Here is a 22,406-nt window from a genome sequence, read left to right on the forward strand (position 1 = left end):
CCGCCGCCGGGAGGGACATTCGCTAAAGGTAAGTCCCGTCCCAAGGGGTGTGTGGGGGGCGGGGGGGGCGGAGAATTTCTCCCCGAAACTTGTTCGGGGGGCCGAACACGTTGGCGCTCGGCCCCCGAAGTTTCGGGGAGAAATTCTAGCCTCTTTGGACTGAGTATCTGCCCCTGGCTGGTTCTGCTCCACCATCTGTGCAGAACCCGGAAGTAAGTGATCGGATGCAAATGGCATCCACTACGCCATTTGCGTCCCCGTTTTTCCTCATGATAGGCTACGCGTCTCTATTTATGTAGATACTTACGTAGCCTATCGCGTGAAAAAACAGGGACGCAAACGGTGTAGTGGACGCCATTTGTGTCCCTGCTTTTTCATACAATAGGCTACATAAGTATCTACGTAAATAGAGATGCGTAGCCTATCGTGAGAAGAAACAGGGACGCAAATGGCGTAGCTGACGCCATTTGCATCCGGAGAGCACTGTAGGAGCTGGGATGGAGCTGGCCGGCAGCTCTGCAGAACAGAGCCGCTGTCAGGGTGGACACTGAGCCCATAGAATCCCAGAGTAGTTCTGATTCTGAGGAAGAGGAGTCGCTCCTGGGTGAGGAGCGCGCTCCTCTTTCCCAGGGCCAACAGCTGACGGAGATTCCTCCCACAGCCATTCCTAGCTTAGATTGCAGTCCTGGGAGTGACAGAGCATGGGAAGCAGACTTGATGGATGTGCGTCGCTGACGCAGAGAGCGGCGCCAAATGGAGGGCGCAGAAAGGAGGCGTAGTGCCCGGTTGGCGCGCAAACAACGGTTGCACCCAGAGGATCCAAGGGAAAAGGGGAGGGACTCTCCCTAGCCCATAAGTTCAGGGTCTGCCAGTGATTCCTTTTCAAACAGGGACCAACTGTTCCAACATAGGGCATAGGTACTCTGCTGCTCTTATCTAGTTGCTAATAGTAGAGTTGTTAAGTTGTAAAGGAGGAATAAAGCTTTGAAAAGAATCCCTTTGTCTGTGTCTGGACTTGGCTACTGGATTAGACTGAGAGAGGCCTCCAAGGAGCCCTTGACAGCCGCCCAGCTCGGATTCTGTGGGGGGGGGAGGAATGGACCGCCTCCCCCTCCCATTGAGGATTCCGGGGGGAAGAACAGATCACCTCCCCCCCCCCGCAGATGCGAGGTAAGGGGATCCGTACATCCCTAGTGCAGCCCTACTCCTTGTAGCTGGTCCTGACAGAACCACGTCCATGCTTGTAACAGGGAGCACAAACAGGGTGGAAAGGGGCATTCCCAGGGGGGAGGGGGAGGGAAGAGACAGTGAAAGTTGTTTTAGACAGCTTCCTGTATGGTCTCCAGCCCCCTCCCTGAAGCCGCACTTAAAACACCCAAAATTGGGTGTCTAAGAAAAACTGCAGGGCAGCCGGACCATGCAGAGAATCCTCCGTCCATGCTTCAGCCACCCTGCATTGGATAGGTGGTTGCCTCTGATGTCAAAAGAGGTCAGAGGTGACCATCTATCTCAATAGGATTGTGCCCTAAGGCTACAGTCCTTTGTGTGAACTATACATCAGGACAGCAGCAGTTCAAATCTTGTGTCTGCTATGAACTCATTAGCTGGTCTTAGGTCAGTCGCTAGTCTCTCTCAGCCTCTGCCCTATATGCAATGTGGACATAATGACAAAGCTCATTCACTTTGAAATTCCAGAGCACTTAAAATCTTCATGGGAGGCCTGTCTCTCGATACCACCCCACCATCAGGGGCTGCTTTGGTGGGGATGCAAAACAGGGCCTTCTCAGGGGCTGCTCCTAGGCTCTGACTGTTGAGTGAGGCTAGGTTCGCTTTCACCCTGTCATCCTTCCACCACCAGGCAAATATACTTTTATTCAGGCGGGCCTTTGGCATATAAGCTGGTCTGTTGCTGAAGCGGTTTTTAATTGGTTGATGCTCTTTATTTCTTTTATTATTTTATTTTTAATTTTGTTTTAAATTTACTCATTGTTATGTTATGTTTTGGTTAAGATTTTGTTTCCAACCTGAATTTTATTGTTGGTACCTTGAGTGCCATTTTTGGGGGAATGATGGGATATAAAATAAACAAATCAATAAATAAGCACCATTTAAATTTTTATTTGTCTAATGACTGCTTAGGTGTTCCTATGTTGTTGCTTTCATAATCAATTTGGGGCAAAAATAATCCATCTAGACAAGTCAGATGGTAGGGGCCAAACTAGAGATGATACACAGTTATGTCTAATTTTGTCCCTTCTATTTTTCTGCTCAAATCACCCCACCCCAGAAGCTTTTCTTTTTCCCTGCTATTTTTCTGCTCCAAATCACCCCACCCCAGCAGCTTTTCTTCTGGGAAGAGAAAATCAGTTATGGGGTGGGGTGGGGGCAGGGGAGGCATTCGGAAAAGAAACACAAAAAGGTGTACCTCCTTCACACCAGCCAGTCTGGCACTCAAGTTGTCCTGGAGCTAGGGATGTAAGGGTGCCTGACTGGGTCCGGGAGTCCATCACGCCACCCCCCCACTCAACGCCTCCCCCCCGAATACAGCTTGGTGAGCTGCCACCCCTGCCTGCCAAGCTGTGCGAGTGGCCGCGGCTTACTGGACCCATCCACTCATGTCTGGTAGCCTCCCGTCCTCCTTTCAAGCCACCATCTTTTAAGCAAAATGGGGGTCTATACTTTCGTATATTTACTGTTGCACACAACGGCAGCCATAAAGGGCCAATACCGCAACATTAGCAGCCTCTAATGTTGTGGAAATGGCCCTTTACAGCCACCGCTGTGTGCAACATCTTGAGTAAAGATGGTGGCCTGCACAGAGGAGTGGGCAGCTGCAGCGCATTCCCAGGCAGCTCTCCAAGCCTTCCAGGGGCTCGTGCACCCTGGCTTGCATGGGCAAGTGGCAGCAGCAGCTACCGAAGTGCCCATGGAGCATGGACTCCAGTGAGTCTGTCTGTCCATCTGTACCAGTGGACTCTTTTCTTTTTTTGGAGGGGAAAGTGGGGGCACAGCTACATGCAGTTTCTACATGTAGTTTAGCCCTTATGTAAAAACAAACAAACAAACTTCTTGCAACACCAAACCCCTTTCTTTATGTATCCGGATAGGCAGTGGAATTCAAAACTAGATGTATGCAATCCACCTGGAGAACTCCTGTTATTTGGCTATATATATATATATATATATATATATATATAGCTTCTGCCAACCTAGCAGTTCGAAAGCAAGAAATTGCAAGTAGATAAATAGGTACAGCCTCGGCGGGAAAGGTAACAGCGTTCCGTGCACCTCGGTGTTCAGTCATGCTGGCCACATGACCACAGGAGCGTCTTCGGACAGCGCTGGCTCTTCGGCTTAGAAACGGGGATGAGCGCTGCACCCTAGAGTCGGACACGACTGGTTGGGGACACACACACACACATATATATATATATATATATATGTGTGTGTGTGTGTGTGTGTATACACACACACACACACACACACATATAACAATTAAATTGATCAGAGCAAATGTGGTGCAGTTCAAAGCACAGCTCTTGTAATTTTAATTGAGGTGGTTTTCAAAGCTACTGCTTAAGGCTGTCCTGTATTCTATCAGGGATAATGAGTTCTGAGCATTTGACAAGGCATCTGGATGGCAAGGGTTTTGCACAACCCATGCACAAAATAAAGAAACTGTTAAATAAAGGAGTCCCTAGAATTTTCTAGTTTGTGTTAGAAATGGAAGAACAAGAACTGGCAAAGCCAAGAAATGTACTCAAACGACACAAAGTGCGGATCTGACAGTCTGGGAGATTCAGGTTCAAATCCCAACTCGGCCAAGAAGCTCACTGGATGACCATGACCCCCAGGCCAGCCACTATCTCTCTGCTTAACCTACCTGGTAGGATTGTGGTGAGGCTAAAATGAGGGAGGGGACTATGTATGCCACTCTGAGCTCTTTGGAGGAACGATAGGATAGTGATGTGACTAAATAACAGACCACATGAAATGATGAGAGAGCTTGCAAACATTCAGTGTAGAAAAGGAGGGGGCAATCAGGACACAATCCACTTCTACAAGGCATTCTAGAACAAAAGTGAGCAGAAAGAAGATCTCCAGATGTTTTGAACGTCAACTCCAAGCATTCCTGACCATTGGCAGTGCTAGCAGGGGCTTCTGAGAGTTTAAGTCCAGAAATCTGGAGATCTACCATCTTCCCACCCCTGCTGTGGAATAGAACTACCAAACAAGTACATTAATTAGGACAAGACCCAAATCAGGCTGACTTAGAAGCACATTCCATTGAAATTAATCAGGGCTACATCCAAGTGAATTTGTAGGAGTGGAGTATCACTCCGTGCATCATTATAATGACAGGTCACTTTTAAGTCTTTACTACAGCCTTCCCCAACCTGGTGCCATCCAGATGTGTGAGACTACAACTCCCAGCTGGCCATCTGGGGATGCTGGGAGTTGTAGCCTTAACACATCTGAAGGGCACCAAGTTGGCGAAGGCTGATTTACTGCATTAGGTTGGAGCTATATTAAAAAAAAAAAAATCCACCCTCAGAATGTTCTTGTGCTTTACTTCCATTTTCCCATCCAGTGCAGTTTGTTTCATTCTTCTGCAAATAGCTTGTGATTTGAGCCTACAAAAGTGAGTAGCATCTGATTTCTTTTACAAATGAGGAATTTAACATTCATTTGACAGAACTGAATAGGGCTCTTAAGCCCTCACCAATTCTCTTCTAGCCGTTCAATTGTGTTGCCCCCGCTCCTTGTGCAACAGTGATTTAGTGCTTCCCGGGGCAACTGAAATGAGTAGAAATGCTCATTTCTAGAAGGAGGCAGGTTGGTGGGGATCTGCTGACCTGCCTCCTTGCAGAAGCAAGCATTTGGGGGCCTCCCCTAGGAAGTGCTAAATCTCCCTTCCCTAAGTGGTGGGTCCCACTTGCACAATGGAATTGGTGGGACCTACCACTTGCGGAAAGGAATTGGCAGATCGGAAATGAATTGGCAAGGGTGTAAGCACCACCATGGATTCTGCACGTAAAGTACTTTCAGGAGTTTCAGCTTCAGGTCAACTCATGCTGTGTAAGTTGAGTTGCTGCTGTATACTGTCTAAAGTGGAATTCTGAATGGATGTTGGGGATCTGGCCAGATGAAGCCTACTGTGGATTTCCTACTCAACGTAATAGAATCTGCTGTGAGTTCTGCCTGGTTTAGTGGGACCCCTGATAGCTGGAGGTCTCTGAGTGCTATGATTATGCCATGGGTGTTCAACTGCACCTATAGCCTTCTGTAAGGGCCTGTCGAGGCCTCCAAGTGCCAGAGGGACCTTCTTGAGTCCAGTAACCCCCTGGTTTAAGGCTAGATCTTGATAGTGGTCTGGACATTCTGCCCAAATTTGGCAACTGGAGGGACGAATTAATCCATGGAATTTCTCTTCTGGATTTCAGCTTTACCGAGAGCAATGGAGCAACAGATACTACCAGGAACCAGTGGGGGAGGGGGCACAACATGAAAATTGTCTTCACTGAAACAACCCATTTATAGTTTGCACAAGCTATACAGTGTGCTTCTTTCTGAATTATCAATCTTGTTACATTTTATAGCCAATATAGTTTAAATCAAGCTGTTTTGTTTGCTTCCCCCCGCTCCCCGCCCAGCATGCTGTTACTGTTTCAGAATTGCTGTTGCATTCAGGAAAGTTATGGAGACAAGAGCCAATATTTTATTTTAATGAACACAAACAAGATTTCTTTTATAATTTAGATTTTGTTGTGAATGTCGAAGAATATTTACCAAATTTGCCATTTAACAGTGTGGGTTTTCTGTGTCTAATAAGGCTATTGGGTATTTATGAAGTGCAATTATTCACATAAATTCAGAGTGGTAGTCTGGTCCCTCCTCCTGTTTCAAAAGGGACACTGAATATTTATAACTAAAATAACAACAACACCCTATAACTTAAAAATGACAGGGTTGGATCCAGACTGATGCTCAGAGGATTGGGGCAGTGATTTCCTCTGATTCCCCCTGCAGTGCCCAGTAGCAACCTCCCATGCTATTCTGGAGGGTTGACCCTATTCTGGAGGGTTATTTCATCTGTCCCAGTTCATCATACAGCTTGTCCTCCTGAATGCTTGGGTCTACAATACTGCAAGCCCCTTAGAACAGAAGAAAAGCCATTCTGGATCAGGTCAAAGATCCATATGGCCCATCATCCTGGTCTCCGTACACCTGGAAGGCACCAAGAGAAGCTGCATTATTGTAATCTTATAAACAATATTGCTAGACTACCGATATTCTACTTTTTTGTCTTGGACTGAACACAAGTGAGGGCCCTCAGGAAATACCAAGGTGTCCCAGGGTGGCTAAGTCACAAGATGCAAGGACCATGAATACTGCCAAGCAGAGAACTGACTCCAACCAAGTCTGGAGTTCAACTGAGACTATCTATCTATCTATCTATCTATCTATCTATCTATCTATCATCTATCTATCTATCTATCATCTATCTATCTATCTATCTATCTATCTATCTATCTATCTATCTATCTATCTATTTATTTATTTTCTTGATCGCCTATCTGGCCAGTCACCCGGCCAATACAACAGTTTAAAACAATAAAATTTCACACTAAAATATTGTACTTCTAAAAATATCCTAACCCACCCCAAATGCCTGCCTGAACAACCACGTTTTTAATGCATGGCAGAAGCTCATTAAAGAGGGGACATGGCAGAGTTCCCTAGGGAGGGAGTTCCACAGAGTGGGGGCCACCACAGAGAAGGCCCTCTCCCTCGTTCTCACCAGCCTAGCTGTCCTGGCTGATGGGACAGAGAGAAGGCCATCTGAGGCTGATCTTGTTAAGCAGCCTGTCTGGTGTTGCTGGAGGCACTCCTTGAGATAGGCTGGACCAGAACCATATAGGGTTTTAAAGGTCAAAACCAACACCTTGAATTTGGTCCAGAAAACAACTGGTAACCAGTGCAACTCCTTCAGCATCAGAGTGATGTGATCATGCTGGTGGCTGCCTTTAATCAGGTGAGCTGCTCTGTTCTGCACCAGCTGCAGTTTCCGAACCATCTTCAAGGGTAACCCCACATAGAGTGCATTACAGTAGTCTAGATGAGAGGAGACCAGGGCATGTACTACCGATGGGAGCAGATGGTCGGGAAGGTAGGGGTGCAGCTGCCGTATTGGCTGGAGCTGTCTGGTTCACACTGACACCTGAGCCTCCATGGACAGCTGGGAGTCTAAAATGACGCTCAGGCTGTGGACCTGGTCTTTCAAGGGTAGCCATACCCCATTCAACACCAAGTCAACATCCCCCAACCTCCTTTTGTCTCCGACAAAAATTACTTTGGTTTTGTTGGGGTTCAGTTTCAGCTTATTCCTCCCCAGCCAGCCACTCACCATCTCCAGACATTTGGACAGGGATTCTATGGCCAACCTTGGTGAGGATTTGAATGAGAGGCAGAGCTGCGTGTCTTCTGCATATTGATGACACCGCACCCCAAACCTCCTGATGATAGCCCCCAGCAGCTACACATAGATGTTAAATAGCATCGGAGAGAGGATGGAACCCTGTGGCACCCCACAAGTGAGTGGCCACGGGTCCGAAACCTCCTATCCCAGTGCTACCCTCTGGTACCTGCCGGACAGGAAGGACCAGAACCACTGTAATACGGTGTCTCCAATGCCCAACCCCTCCAGGCGGGGTTCAGATCAGCCTTGGATGGCCTTTTTAATATCATTTGGACCAGACTAACCCTCCCAGATGCCACCCCTTTCTTGAAGAGTGGACAGTCTTAAAGGTGTAGTCCTCTGTCCTCAAGCCTAGCACTCTGTTGCCTCTCAGTCAGCTCCAGCCTTATGTGTTACCTGTGCTGGTGAGCAGGCACTGGCAAGTGTGAGGCTCCTAGTGCAAAGGGAGCTGGTCCCTTAGGGGAGTGGACATGGCTCAGTGGTAGAGCACATGCTTTGCATGCAGTAGGCCCCAGGTTCAATCCCTGGCATCTCCTGGTAGGGCTGGAAAAATTCCTACCTAAAGCCCTGGAGAGACACTGCCAGTCAATGTCAATGATACTGGGCTAGATGAACAAGTGGTCAGTATAAGGCAGCTGCCCATGTTCCTCAGGGGAATTTGGCTCAAGGGTGCTATTTCCAGGGATCCCAGATTGAGAATCTCTGGTTCAAAGGTCTCCTGGCTGACAGGCCCATGCTCAGTGACAGGTCCTGAGTCTGTTCAGCACCTCCACAGCTGCAGAAGTTTGTTTGTTTGCTTGTTTTGCCTAAAGCAGCTGGATCTTCCTTTTCTGTCCCAGAGTCCTGACTGCTACTGAGAGTCAGGGACATGCCAATTCCCTGCATCTAGGACATTACCCATAGTTCCTTTGTCTTGGTGTAATGAGCTGTAATGAAGCAGCCACCATGGAGGCATATGGTTGGAAACTTCCCATATAACTGGAAACCAGTCTCCAAGTTTAGTGGGATTTTGTCCAAAATCATAATTATCTAGAGGGGGTGGGGAGAGAAATCCTGGGCATTCACATAGTTTTTTTCCCCCCTTCTTCACCACAGGAAGTGCTTTTAGATGAAAGACGCCAAGGGGGGCAGTTGCTGGAAGAACCAAAGCTGTTGCATTTCAAAGGGAATACCTTCAGCCTTCAGATCTCTGTCCTTGATATCCCACCTTTCCTCTGGAGAATCAAACCATTCACAGCATGTCAGGTATTTTGCCTCCTGAGTCCCGAGGCTGGTTGTTTTTGTTTTGAATTCCCAGGCAACTCCAAAGCCTGAAGGCATTTCTTACTGAAGTTCAGTGTTTTCCTTAAGACCGGGACAGATTTTATGAATAAATATAAAGTTTATGAACAGTTTCTTGGCTTTCTGCTGGTAAGCTGTATTCTCAGGACTGAGTCCCTAGTGCAATCCTAGTCTTTTAACAGCCAAACAGATTCTTTCACCTTCAACTCTATGCATTGCAAGAGTTTTGGTTTGATGCTGGATAGCTTAATGTATCTATTTATAAAATGTCTGGGCTATAAATTACAATTAACATTTGGGAGAGCATCAGTTAAATAATTCATCACTGCTTGTCAACCTAAGCTGATTTAACAAGAGTGTGGGTATCTGTGCATTAGGCCATGCTCCTCTTAGTCAGCTGCTGAGATAAATGTAGGGATGGCAGAGAATTTCTTCCCGAAACTTCGGGGGGCCGAGCGCCAACGTGTTCGGCCCCCCGAACAAGTTTCGGGGAGAAATTCTCCACACCCCCCTGCCCCCCGCACCCCCCCCAGGAGGGGACATACCTTTGCCGAATGTCCCTCCCGGCGGCGGGTCCGGCCGGCGGTTTGGCGGGTGTTCGTCCTGGGTGGGGGCGGCAGCCGATCTTTCGACCGGCTGCCACCGCCGCCATTGCAATAAAAAAAAAAAAACGCCCCCGTGATAGGCTACGTGACGATTAATGTAGCCTATCACGGCTAGATTTGCAAAGTCAGCCGTGATAGGCTACGTCAATCGTCACGTAGCCTATCACGGGTGACTTAAAAAAAAAAGCGCGTACGGATAATGGCAGCCCCCATAGGGAGCCGCCATTCCCGTTCCTTATTTGGTCGCTGTAGTCTACGTAAACATTTACGTAGACTACAGCGACCAAATAAGGAACGCGAATGGCGGCTCCCTATGGGGGCTGCCATTAGCGTACGCGCTTTTCTTTTCTTTTTTTTAAAGTCACCCGTGATAGACTACGTGATGATTGACGTAGCCTATCTCGGCTGACTTTGCAGACCTAGCCGTGATAGGCTACGTTAATCGTCACGTAGCCTATCACGGGGGCGTTGTTTTTTTTTTAAACTTTCGAGTTCACAGCCGGGTGAGGCGGGAAGCCTCCTTCCCAGCCTGAATTTCGGCCGGGCGAGGCGGGAAGCCTCCCCCCGGCCTGAACTTCGCGGGGGGAGCAGCGAAGCGCCTACCCCCCACTGCGAACAAGCTTCGAGGACAGGTAAGTCACTTTCGTCCACCCCTAGATAAATGCCTTGAAGACAGCATTCCCATTGAGTAGGGTTGGGCATTTGACTGGTCAAAGAAGACTTGAACATTGAATTAGTAAAATATTATAAAACAGTGGACCTGTAGCTGAACTTTATTAGAGCAACACCAAAATGATAGTTTAATCACCAACAGGTTTGAAATGTGTTCTAATTATAAAACAAACCAAGTGAACTATTAGTGTGAAACAATGAAATTAACTTAGAACAATAATTGATCGTCACTTGTAGCCATGTAAGGTAAGGTTTCTGTGACTGCACATGATTCACTGAGCACTTCTTCTCTTTGGCTTTTATCCTGGAACAGCAGTGTCAGCCCACACTTACCTTTAAAAAAAAAAAATAATAATCTAATTAAAACAGAAAGAAAGCAAAGTAACAGCAACGTTTTAATACAAAAAGTAGGCAGCAGTCCAGCTGTTTTAATTAAAACCCTTAGTTTTTAGAGGTTGCTGTGCCAAGTGCACAGCAGGGCAATTCTTCATGCGCCATTAATATCAACTCTGTGGCTCCTGCAGCAAATAAGATGGACATTGTGGGTGGCCCTACACAGTGACCTTTGTCACTGGTAACTACTTGTGTTCCTGTTTAGAGATGCCTGCAGTTATAGCAGGTGGCCAGTAGAGGAGGCTTTGCTGGGCTGCTGGGTTTGCCCCTGGCTGCTACAGGACTTAGGGAGGAAGGAGTATTTAACTCCTTACCAACACATATTGCTGCATACAGAGTGGCTTTCTTGACTTCATGGAACACCTGATGGTACTTGATCAAAGAAATGGTCAGTCAGTTGACAATATTGGCATGCCAGTCCTGCACTGTGATCCAGCAGAAGCCCAAGCTACATGTTCTGGGGATTAGGGATGTGCGAACTCACACCCGTCCAGGTTCTCTGGCCCCCAGCTTGGCTCCTGTCCCCACTCCCTGATCCCTGGACTGCACTCACCCCAGCAGCCTCGTCGAGCTCCGTGGTCACCATTTAAAAAAATAATAAAATGGCGACCACAAAAACGTGCATGCTTGTGTATGCATGAAAATGAGCATTTTTGCAAATGCGCATGTTCTCATTTGTGAAATGCATATTTTAGTGAAGGCACACATTAGTCTGTGTGCGAAAATGTGTATTATCCAGAAAATGCGCATTTTCGCATACGTGAATATGCGCATTTGCAAAAATGCGCATTTTGTGTGTGCACAAATTTGTGCATTTTTGCTATCGCCATTTTATTTCTCAAAAAATGGTGACCATGAAGCCAGGGGGCAAGCAGGGGCAGGGGCTAAGCAAGCGGGGCTCAGGGGTGTGGGCAGGACCGGGTCCACCGAATTCCCAGACTGAATCAGGTGCCAGCGCTATCCTTACTGGGGATATACATGGCTAATCTAAGCAGCATAATACTAAAAAAGAAAAGAAAAAAAAAGGAGAGAGAAGGGAAGAGGAACTTAAGCAAATCCAGGAACATAACCAACCCTGCCAGACCATTACACAATGAAATTCTATAATGACCAGATGGTATGGGCACTATAGGTTATAGTACTGGGATTGAAAATATTCATTGTGGTATTGTGCTGAAAGATTTTCCCACATATTCTTTTTTCAACCATTCTCATTCAATTTGATAGAAAAAAAATGCTTTCAAAAAGAAATTCAAAGGAGAAGAAATTTTGGAGAAATTCTCACAGGTTTGGTTCAGGATCCTTGTGCTTAGCTTACTTGTGGGGTGACTGGGGCATGTGAACAAGTGCCCTGTCTTTCATTGTATAGTCATCTCTCTGGAAGCCTGAAGCCTCCTTGCCTTCCCGCACTTCCTGCCCAGGGGAAGACAAAGTGAGGTTAATTCCTCTCATAGGCCTTTTTCATATCAGGAAGTGCATGCAACCTCAGAGGCTGCAGAACACTGGAGAGATGTGCAATAGAAAGACGCAAACACACACACAGTACCCTTGGCCACCTCACAGTGATTTAGGGATGTCAGAGAATTCCGCCACAGACTCCAGTGAGGGTGGATTCTTTAGAATCTGGCCCCCTGGAGTCTGTGGCAGAATGGCCTCCTGCCGCCCGCCAACTCGTGGAATCCCCCTGGGATGGACCTACCTGGTGGCAGATGTGGCGGCAGATGAAGCGGCAGTGGCGGCAGCTCCAGCCACTGCTGGCATTTGCTTCCCTACGCTTGCCCGTGATAGGCTATGTATATATTTATGTAGCCTATCATGGCTAAAGCAGGGATGCAAATGGCATCCCCTACACTATTTGCGTCCCTGCTTTAGCCGTGATAGGCTACATAAATATATACGTAGCCTATCACGGGCAAGCATAGGGATGCAAATGGCATCCCTTATGCAGGATGCCATTTGCGTCTGCAGCAGCCCGGCAGCGGGTGGAGGCCCTGCTGTGGATCGGCCCGGGCAGGATCCCGGGGGGGGGGGAACGGATCGCCTCCCCCCACCTGCAGACCCCATTGGAGCCAGGTTAGTGGGGTTTTGTACACCCCTACAGTGACCAGGTAAGGTCAAATACACAGCCAAAAGAAACTAAATTATGCAATGCCCTGAGAATGAGACATAAATGGAAGCCTCTTTCATGGGGGAAGAAAACTTTCAGGAAACTGGAGGTCAGATTTTGGGACAGCAGTAGCTCCACCTCTTCCCTGGAGTGGGACACAACAATGCCCACTCTCACACCCAGTACAGGGTTTGCAGGGAAGGAGTGGTATTATCAGCACCTGCATTAGAGACAAGGTGCATCCACAATCAGCTCTCTGAAATTTAACATTCGGAAGGACCTGCGGAAGGTGCTGAATTCTGAAGAATGACAACTAGAACTGAGCCAAAGTTTCTTAGCAGACATTTTTTCTCAGAAAAGTCCCAATATTTTTCTTTTCTTACACAACCATAGAAATAAAAGGCCACTTTGCAGACTTTTCTCCAAATTTTTGTCACCATTATTTTTTTGTGGCAGCTGCATTGCTTCCACCCACCCCTACTCCAATGCCCTGGAATAGTGTTAGGGATAGGGTATTGTGGTGGATGCAAAATGGGGGCCAGGCTGTCAAGACAGTTGATGCTGTTGGCACTTGCAATGGCAGTGCAAAAAACCAAAAAGACCTTGAGGGAAAAAGGAGAAAGGATCTGTGCCACATCCCTTGCCAATGGCGAGCCCTACCTGTGAGAAGTTGTTGGAGAATTTCTCCTACCCTTGGAGAAATTCAGGGAAATTGTGTCCCCCTGCCCCTGATTTCTCTGCCCACAAATAGGGTGGAGATTTTGAGAGGCCATTTGCACACAGCTCTAATTTATTGTATATGAGATGCAACAGTTGCAATTGTTTCAGGGAAAGTAGTATTTCCTGCAGCAAACACAGAGAAGAACTGGCCAGGATTCCCCTCACCCTCTTCTTCTTCAAGCAGGGTAGGAAACACCTTTTTTTTGTTCTTCCCTTAAGATGCTGGCTGAGAGATGGCAACCCTATAGCATTAATTTCTCATCTATAGAAGGATCTTTCTCATAGGGATTTTGCAACCACAAACACCGCAAGTTAAAAGTGCTACTTAAGTCACTTAGAGAGCAATCCTTATGTCCCCTAGACAGTGTCAGGGTGAGACATGATTTTACAGTTTCCCAGCAATGGGCTCATAGACAGTGCTACGAGCTCGTAGCTGGGAAACCATGCTCCTTTCCCCTGCCCCCACCCCCTTGTAGCCACGGCAGAGAGGACCGTGTGGCCGCTCTTCTGTGCTCTTAACAGGGAACATGGAGGGCTGAAAATGGGGCGTTCCTGGGGGGGGGATGGGAGGAGACAACAGAAGCTGAACTGCTTCCTATGTGGTCCCAGCCCCATTCCCACCCCCTCTCTGAATGGGCACCTAAGGCAAAGTGCAGGACAGCTGCAGAATGGAGGGAACCCTCTCCTCTGGTCTGCTTCCATCCTGCATTGGATAAGCAGTTCTAGCCTACGTAAATATTTATGTAGGCAATTACGGTGGAAAAAAAAGGGAACTGCAGATACCATAGTGTGTGCTATTTGCATTCTTTTTTTTTCCGCCATTTTATCCTACGTAAACATTTACGTAGGCTTTTACGGAGGAAAAAAAAAGAAACGCAAATAGCACCCACTACTAGGGATGGACGGAACACTTACCTTCCGTTCCGTTCTGTTTCCGCTGGGGGAGGGAGGTGCTCCATCCCCCCCCCCTGGAATCCTCAATGGGAGGGGGAGGCGATCCGGTCCTCCCCCACCCCCGGAATCCTGCCCGGCCGCCTCTGCTCCACGGCCAAGTCGCAGAGCCGCCAGCCGGCTCTAGCCGCCCGCAGCTGGACATCCGGCCGCAGGGCAACCCTGCAGGGACGCAAATGGCGGCTGTCGTAGCCGCCGCCATTTGCGTCCCTGTATTTAGCTGTGATAGGCTACATAAATATTTACATTGCCTATCACAGCAGGGGGGGGGAAACCCAGCATACGCAAATGGCGGTAGCCGCCGCCATTTGCGTATGCTGGGTTTTTTCCCCCCTGCCATGACAGGCTATGTAAATACTTACATAGCCCATCACGGCCCCCGCAGGGACACAAATAGTGTCCCTGCATTAGCCATGATAGGCTACGTGAGTATTTACGTAGCCTATCACGTCTATGAAGAGGAAGCAAATGGCAGCCACGGGACGGCCGCCATTCGCAAAGCAGCGTGGACGGGAGCAGGTAAGTGCTCCGTTTCATGTGCCTTTTGTGGGTTGGGGGTGGCAGGGACTTGGTCCCGCGTGCCTTTCATGGGTTGGGGGGGAGGGGGCTTCGTTCCGCGACAGATTTCGTTGGGCCGAATGCACTGGTATTCAGCCTCACCAAGATTTGTTGCGGAATTCTCTGACATCCCTACCCACTACGCTATTTGCAGTTCCCTTTTTTCCGCCCTAATTGCCTATGTAAGTATTTATGTAGGCTAGAACGGCGAAAAATAGAGAACGCAAATGGCGGCCTCCATAGCCGCCGTCATTTGCGTATGCTGTTTTTTTGTGGTTTTTTTAGGGGTTAGCCATTATAGGCTACATAAATTCTTATGTAGCCTATCACGGCTGCCTGGCTAGATGCAAATGGTGGCCGCAGCAGCCCATCTGCAGCCGGAAATCCGGCTGCAGACAGCCCTGGCCAGCTGCTCCATGGCCTGGCTGCAGAGTGGAGCTGGCTGTCAAGGATCCCGGGGGGAGGACTGGATCGCCTCTCCCCTCACCGTGAAAGATTCCACGAAAAGGTGAGTTTTGTACATCCCTACATTTGCATCCCTGCTCTTTTCGTGATAGGCTACGTAAATATTTACGTAGCCTATCACGGCTAAAGCAGGGATGCTGGACACCGTTTACGTTTGCAGACCAGGGTAGCAGATGGCCGTCCATCCAGGGAGAATTTTGAGGTGTGGCGGGGGGGAGTAGTCCATTCCGCCACGGACTCTGGGGGCCGGATTCTAAAGAATCCGGCCTCATTGGAGTCCGTGGCAGATTTCTCCTCCATCCCTAGCATAGGGATGTCAGAGAAATCTGCAGTGGAACCAAATGAGTTCAGATTTTCATGAATCTGACCCGTGGATTCCGAAGCGGTTAGGCATATGCCCTGTTGGGCGATTCTGAGAACTTGCGGATGGTATTCTAACTTTCCTGATGGTTTTTTTTTTTTGGTCAGAGAAAAATGCAGAAAATAAGAAGCCCGACCAAAACTGCACATTCCTTCCATAGTTTAAAGCATGAAAATGCAAATTTGAGGGGAATTGGTGCATTTTGACATGCGCAAAATTGCGCAAATGCACATTTGCACAAAACCAAATTTGCACAAAAATCATAAACAAAAAAAAAATCCCATTCCCTGAATGGGTGGACGATAGAACAAAAAGTGCCTGACAATCCATGAAATACATCCGGAACAAACTTTTCACAATCCGTACATCCCTAGATATGTAAATTAAAAATGCTTCACCTCAAGCCCCCCAATGAAATACTTTTGACAAGGTGATGATACTGAAGCGGGGTAAATATTTTCATTTCATGGCTGACTGTAGTTCACAAATGAAAATTATTGTGTTAAAATAAGATATGCCTCATACTTTGCACACATTTCAGATGCCATTGTTTAATTTCTAATGTGCTTTGATGCTGCAATTTAACCTTATAACCCATTCTTGAATCCCCACCACTTCTTGCTACAAAATGATGCAAGGTATATGAAAAACACTACGTTCTGCATATAATGCCTTCCTCCGGGAGCCTCCTCCAAGGGAAGCTTTGAGGGTGGCAACAAGGGAGAGGGCCTTTTTGGTTGTGGCTCCACATTTATGGAATAATCTCCCTGACGAGGCCCACCTGGCACCAACATTGTCATCTTTTTGTTGCCAGGTTAAAACTGCCCTCTTCTCACAGGCATTTGGCAGTGTATAATGAGTCTTTTGATTGTCTCTGGCTGATTGTTTTAAATGATTTTAGATATATGTTGTTGTGTGTGTTATTTGTTCTGTGTCAATACACGAATGATTTTTATGTTTTATATAATGTATTTTAATGATTTTTAATTATAATAAATGAAATGAAATGAAAAACACCCATTCAGGTGCCCTGCTGGATCACATCAATGGCCTGTCTCATCTTGCATCCTGTTTCCCACATTGCCAATCAGATTCCTCTTGGCAGCCCATAAGCAGGAGCTGAGGGCAATAGCCCTCCCCTGCTGTTGTTCCCCAGCAACTGGTATTCAGAGGCATGGTGCCTCTAATCCAGGGGAGTGACACAGAGCCATCATGACTAGTACCCATGATGCTGCTATTGCTGTTTTTGTTATTGTTATCAAAGACGGCAGTGCTGTGATTGCACCAATCTCCTGTTTGCAAGCATTGGTCTTCAGCCTTGTAAGGTGTTCCCAATAATGAGTTGCTGTGAACAAAACCGTCTGGTGAAGCATAAGGGATGAAAAGGGAGAGGAGGGAACTGGAACTTATTCCTTTCATGGTGTAGAGTAAGGTGCTGGGTTGTGTGACACCTAAGGATGTTGCAGAAATCCATTTGGGGGGGTGGAGTTCTATGATTTCTCCTACGCTCGGCCCCTGAACTTCCTTTCTGTTCTTCCTGTGGCACCCGACTCTTGCTGCAGTGAATCAGGCCAGTTTGTGGATTTTCTGGGAATTTTGTGGATGGGGGGCAGGGTCTGCAATCTCCACAAATTATGGCTGAAGTTGTGCATATTCTGACATGTGTGTAATTTGTGCAAATGTTGACATAAGTTGCACAAATTGCTCAGAAATTTGTGCAAGTAAAGGAACCTCCCCCACCCCACCCCAAAAATACACAAAAAAAATTCTGGAGTTCAGGAAAGAACCTACAGCTTTGCCCACAGACCCAAAGCGAGTTGTACACACTGCAGAACTCTATCAAGCCCCCTGCACCCCAACAAACAGACATCCCTAGTTTCACCCTTGGCCATAGTAGGCTGCACCAGGTGATGGCAGCATATTCTGCCTGACCACATAAGCAGACCCACCCACCCCAACACACACACTGATACTAACAAACCACCATGGGTCTATGGATTGATCTATCAGGCAACCCCAAACCAGCTGCTCAGTGGCATTCCTACAGACAAGACAATGAGGTGTGAAGTTGAGCCAACAATGTATAAAACTGTTATAATCCAGTTAACAGGGTTGAAATGCAAGAGGATTGAGAATGTGAATGCAGTGCAACTTTTATCTCCGGGGTTACTTCCCAAACAGGAGTCTTAGCTTCCAGTCCTTGAGTGTACTGAAGGAACTACTGAATGTGAGACAAAAGAACTGAGAGCCCAATACAGAACCTGTAAGGGCACAATCCTTTGCTTGTTTAGGCAGAAAAACAGTCCTACAACTCCCAGCGTTCCCCAGCCAGCCATGCTGGCTGGGGGATGCAGGGAGTTGTAGGACTTTTCTCTGTCTAAACATGCATAGTATTGCATCCTAAAGAACACTTCATCACTTGTAGCATGTCATCAATGCAGCAAAAGAAATCTTACCTTTTGGGGTGTTCCAGTAGGGGAATTCATTTTACAGCACCTAGACACAGCCACACATAGTTTTTTTTTTTTTTAATTAAAATAAAACAACTAGTTTCTCTTAAGCTAGCAAAGCGGGGGTGGGGGGCAGGAACAGCTAGCCATTCTTTATGTTTTTGGATCAAAACTATTAGGACACCAATGGGATCATTGCAGTCACAGTATAATCATGGGAATATAGACACATTGTTTTAATGAACATTAATTGTTAATCACAGAGTTGGAAAAGAGGTCACTAATGCCCCTACACAGCAGTTTCAGCAATTCACAGTGGGTATGATTAAAGCATAGAACTCTGTATTATTTTAAACAAACACACTTTTGTATTTTTTTTATTAAACAAACTTGCTGATGCAGTTTGCAGCCTCTAGAAACACACTTTGAAAAGAAAACCTGAACTGATTGAAGTTTTTTGAAAAGAATCTAAGAAGAACCCAGATGTCTATCTTGTCCATCATCCAGTTTCTCACTCACAGTGCCCAATCTTCAGGAAGCTCAGAAGCCAGGCATGAAGGCAATTGTCCTGCCTGGCTCCTGGTATGCAATGGCATATTGCCTCTGAGCATGGAAGTCCTGACATAGCCATCACAGCTAAAATCCATTAGTATCTTCCATGAGGTTTCAGAGATGCATCTCCACCATCACACAAAAATATAAACAAATTGCCCATAATTGGAGCATAGGAAATTGCCATATACTGTGTCAGACTTCTGGCTCAGTAGTATCTACACCAGCCTTCCCAACCTGGTGCCCTCCAGACAACCTGGTGGTGTTCTGCCTTCAACTCCCATCAGCCCCAGCCAGCATGGCCAGAGGTCAAGAATGCTGAGAGTTGTAGACCAAAACGTCTGGAGGACACCAGGTTCGGGAGGGCTGGTCTACTCTGACCAGCAGCCAGAGGGTGCCAGACAGTGGTCTTTCCCATTTCTACTTGGAGATTGATGAAGCCAGGACCTAGTACACAGAAAGCATGTCATCTACCACTGAACTATAGCTGTCTGCTAGTAATCTGATTACTGCTTACATCTGCAATTCCTGAATGTGAACAACGCATAAAACCCGTGAAGAAGTGACAGTCCCAAACTAACCATAAAACTAAAGGTACTAAAGCAAGGGAGCAGGACCTCAGGCCTGTGGGCCAAATCTGGCCAGCCTAGAATCCCCGTCTGCCTCTTTGGGTCTCCCCAGAAGGTCATGGCCCCTGCCCTGGCTGTACACTCTTCCCCCTGGCCACTGAAGGTTTGGTTGTGTCTCAGCTTTTGTGCATGTTTCCCCATCCTAAAAGGTTGAAATGCCTCTCCTAAGGCTTAGTTATAGGTAGTAAGAGTTTGATGCTAAAATATACTGGTAGTATGCAGGGTATTTTGGGTATCTTGCACCCACCTCTTTTGCTTTTGGTGCTTTGTTTGGCCCCACCCTCTTCTGCCTTTAGCCCCACCCACCACTGGGATACTGCTCCATAGAGTTTCTCCAAAATTGAATTTGGCCTTTTGGTTGAAAGAAGTTTGACAACCTTTTAGTAGTGCAGCAGAAGAAGTGGGAAAGAAGAGAGCCAAAAGCTACAGATGGGATGGAAGACAGTTGGAATAATGTTGGAATATAATGTCAACCATGTTCATAGGGTCTTTCCGGGCAAGGGTCTGGGGCCAAATAAATACATGCTGGACTAGTCACTGCTCCTGGCTGGGCAAGTACTTTGAGCCCATGCCCTCCTCAGTTAGTAGTCAGGAAGACCTGATGTCCACCACCTCTTCAGCTAAGCTGCTGTTTTCTGCTTTGTTCTCCCAAGCCTTACATGACTCAGGACCACAGTACCTGATGGAACATCTCTTCTGGCATGAGCCAACCCAGACACTATGCTCTACATCCAAGGCCCTCCTCCAGGAGCCTCCTCTGAGGGAAGCGCAGAGGGCAGCAACAAGGGAGAGGGCATTCTTGCTGGGGGGGGGATTTATGGAATGATCTCCCTGATGGGGCCCACCTGGTGCCAACATTGTCATCTTTTCAGCACTTGGTTAAAACTGCCCTCTTCTCTCAGGCATTTGGCAGCATATAACAAATATTTTTGATCCAGTCATGGATTGTCTCTGGCTGATTCTTTTAAATTGTTTTAGATATATGTTGTGTGTGCTATCTGTTTTTGAGAAACATCTCGGTAGGCATCTGGCTTTTGTGTATGATGTCCTGCCAAGGTTTGGAGGTCAGATTAGAGGAACCCTGCTCAACAACATCCACTATGACTAAATGACTTTTCATTTTATACAGAGACTTTTGGGAAACAAAGGGCTACTTGTGAGCAAGGTCTTGGTTGAGAGGCACTCAGAGGATGCCTGGTCAAGGGAAGCATATAAAGAAAGCCAGGAGGTGGAATTCAGCCCCTTGATCCCCCTCTTCATTTTGCTGATCAGCAGTATTTACCTTTTTTTTCCTCAAAAGGGCTACTTGCATCCATACAGCTGGCTATTATAAGGGTGTCCATGTATAGATACGGATGTCAGAGAAATCTGCAATGGAACCAAACAAGTTCAGATTTTTATGAATCTGACCTGCGGATTCTGCAGACTTGAAGACCATTTTTTTTCAAACCATCGGGAATTTTGCACGAATTTTGTCATGGAAAAACACGCAACCCCCCGCCACCAAAAATGCACACTTCCCCCATATGCTAAAGCATGAAAATGTGCAAGGGGGGGGGGCTTGTGGGGATTTGCATATGTGGGTTTGTGCAAATTTGAAAACTAACAAAACAAAATCCAATTCCATTGATCGGCAGACGAGGGAACAAAAGGTGCCTGACAAGCTGCTATACACAGACGGAACAGATTTTATGCAATTTGTGTACATCCCTACTTACGCATTGCCAAAAAAGAGGAATTGCATCACCAAAAATGAAGACCAAAGAGGACACAGACTTGCATAAAATGACATGTGCTAATACAGAGATGAAAATGTAGCAAGGATTTTAAAAATAAATAAATAAATAAATAAATAAATAAATAAAGAAAGAAAGAAAGAAAGAAAGAGAAATGCGCCATAGTAGGGACTAGGGAAGACTGTGACCAGGTGAACCGTCTGCCTGCTCAAGTCTCCTGTTCAGGTACTAATGTGATGGGCAACTTCAAAGCCCTGGCCCCTCCCTTCTTATGGTTCTTAATCTCCCTTCTTATGACACTTCGACTGGGTTCACACAACATGCTAACCCACACTCAGTAGTTGAGTGTGGGTTATTGTTGAGCCATGGGTTGTTGTTGAACCATTGGTTATTGTGTTGTCTGAACACAGCGCATTTTCCGCCGGGTGGCTTGTTAACCATGCAGTGTGGCTTATTTTTAAGAGAAATACAGCACATCTCACCATAGTAGGGAAGACTGTGACCAGGTGAACTCTGTGCCTGCTGATCAGTCAACTGTCCAGGTGTTAAGTGTGGATGGGCAACATCAGGGCCTGTGCTTTCCCTTCTTAGGTCTCTTTATCTTTAAACTAAACTTTATTGGAAGGAAAGGAAAGGTAGGAAAGGTTCCTCCTGTGCAAGCACCGGGTCATTACTGACCCCTAGAGGGACGCCGCTTGGGCTGGCATTTTCATGGCAGACTAGAGCGGGGTGGTTTGCCATTGCCTTCCCCACTCGTGACTACCTTTCCCCCAGCAAGCTGGGTACTCATTTTACTGACCTTGGAAGGATGGAGGGCTGACTTGAGCCGACTTGAGTCGACTTGAGCCGGCTACCCAAGACCCGGCTTCCACTGGGATCGAACTCAGGTTGTGGGGAGAGTTTCGGTTGCAATACTGCCGCCTACCACTCTGCGCCACACGAGGCTCAAAAACTTTATTGGAAACAGCCCTTCAAACAGAGGACTGTCCTCTTTCAAATAAGACACATGGTCACCCTAGCTATTGTGCTGGGCTGGAGAATTGCTTGCACATTGTGTGCATGCACATGTGTGATTCCCCAGCCAGCAGAAACCTACTTCTATGCACAGAAAGTCCCTTAAACAAAACAAATTAAAAATCAAAATGACAATCAGCAACCATGTTGCAAATGCAAAGGCATCTGCTGCTTTATTTATTTATTACATTTATATCCCGCCTTTTTTCCTCCAAGGAACTCAAGGCGGCGTACATAATCCTCCTCATCTTTCACCACCATTTGCATTTTGGAAGATTCCATGTCTGGCTCCTGCTAGAAGATGGTTCACATTTGTACATCTGGTCTGTGGGAGCCTCAGTATAATGGGGAATTGAACAAAGGCATTTCTGGAATCCTTTACACACTCCGCATTTCATTGAGCCTTGTATATTCTATTACCTTATTTTCACA

The 22,406-nt window shown here is 46.9% G+C and overlaps 1 protein-coding gene across 1 annotated transcript in view; it reads left to right on the forward strand.

The window, feature by feature from the left end:
* The window catches only part of UNC5D (unc-5 netrin receptor D), a 721,393-nt gene that overhangs the window by 675,466 nt on the left and 23,521 nt on the right, over positions 1-22,406 (forward strand). Inside the window, exon 15 of the mRNA XM_084807245.1 lies at positions 8,576-8,725. Within this exon, the coding sequence (XP_084663371.1) occupies positions 8,576-8,725 (150 nt within the window). The remainder of the gene's footprint in view (positions 1-8,575; positions 8,726-22,406) is intronic.

The sequence above is a fragment of the Heloderma suspectum genome, chromosome 6 (genome assembly GCF_057233095.1).
Source record: "Heloderma suspectum isolate Gila_16-S chromosome 6, 16-S_ref, whole genome shotgun sequence".
NCBI classification, from domain to species: Eukaryota; Metazoa; Chordata; class Lepidosauria; order Squamata; family Helodermatidae; genus Heloderma; species Heloderma suspectum.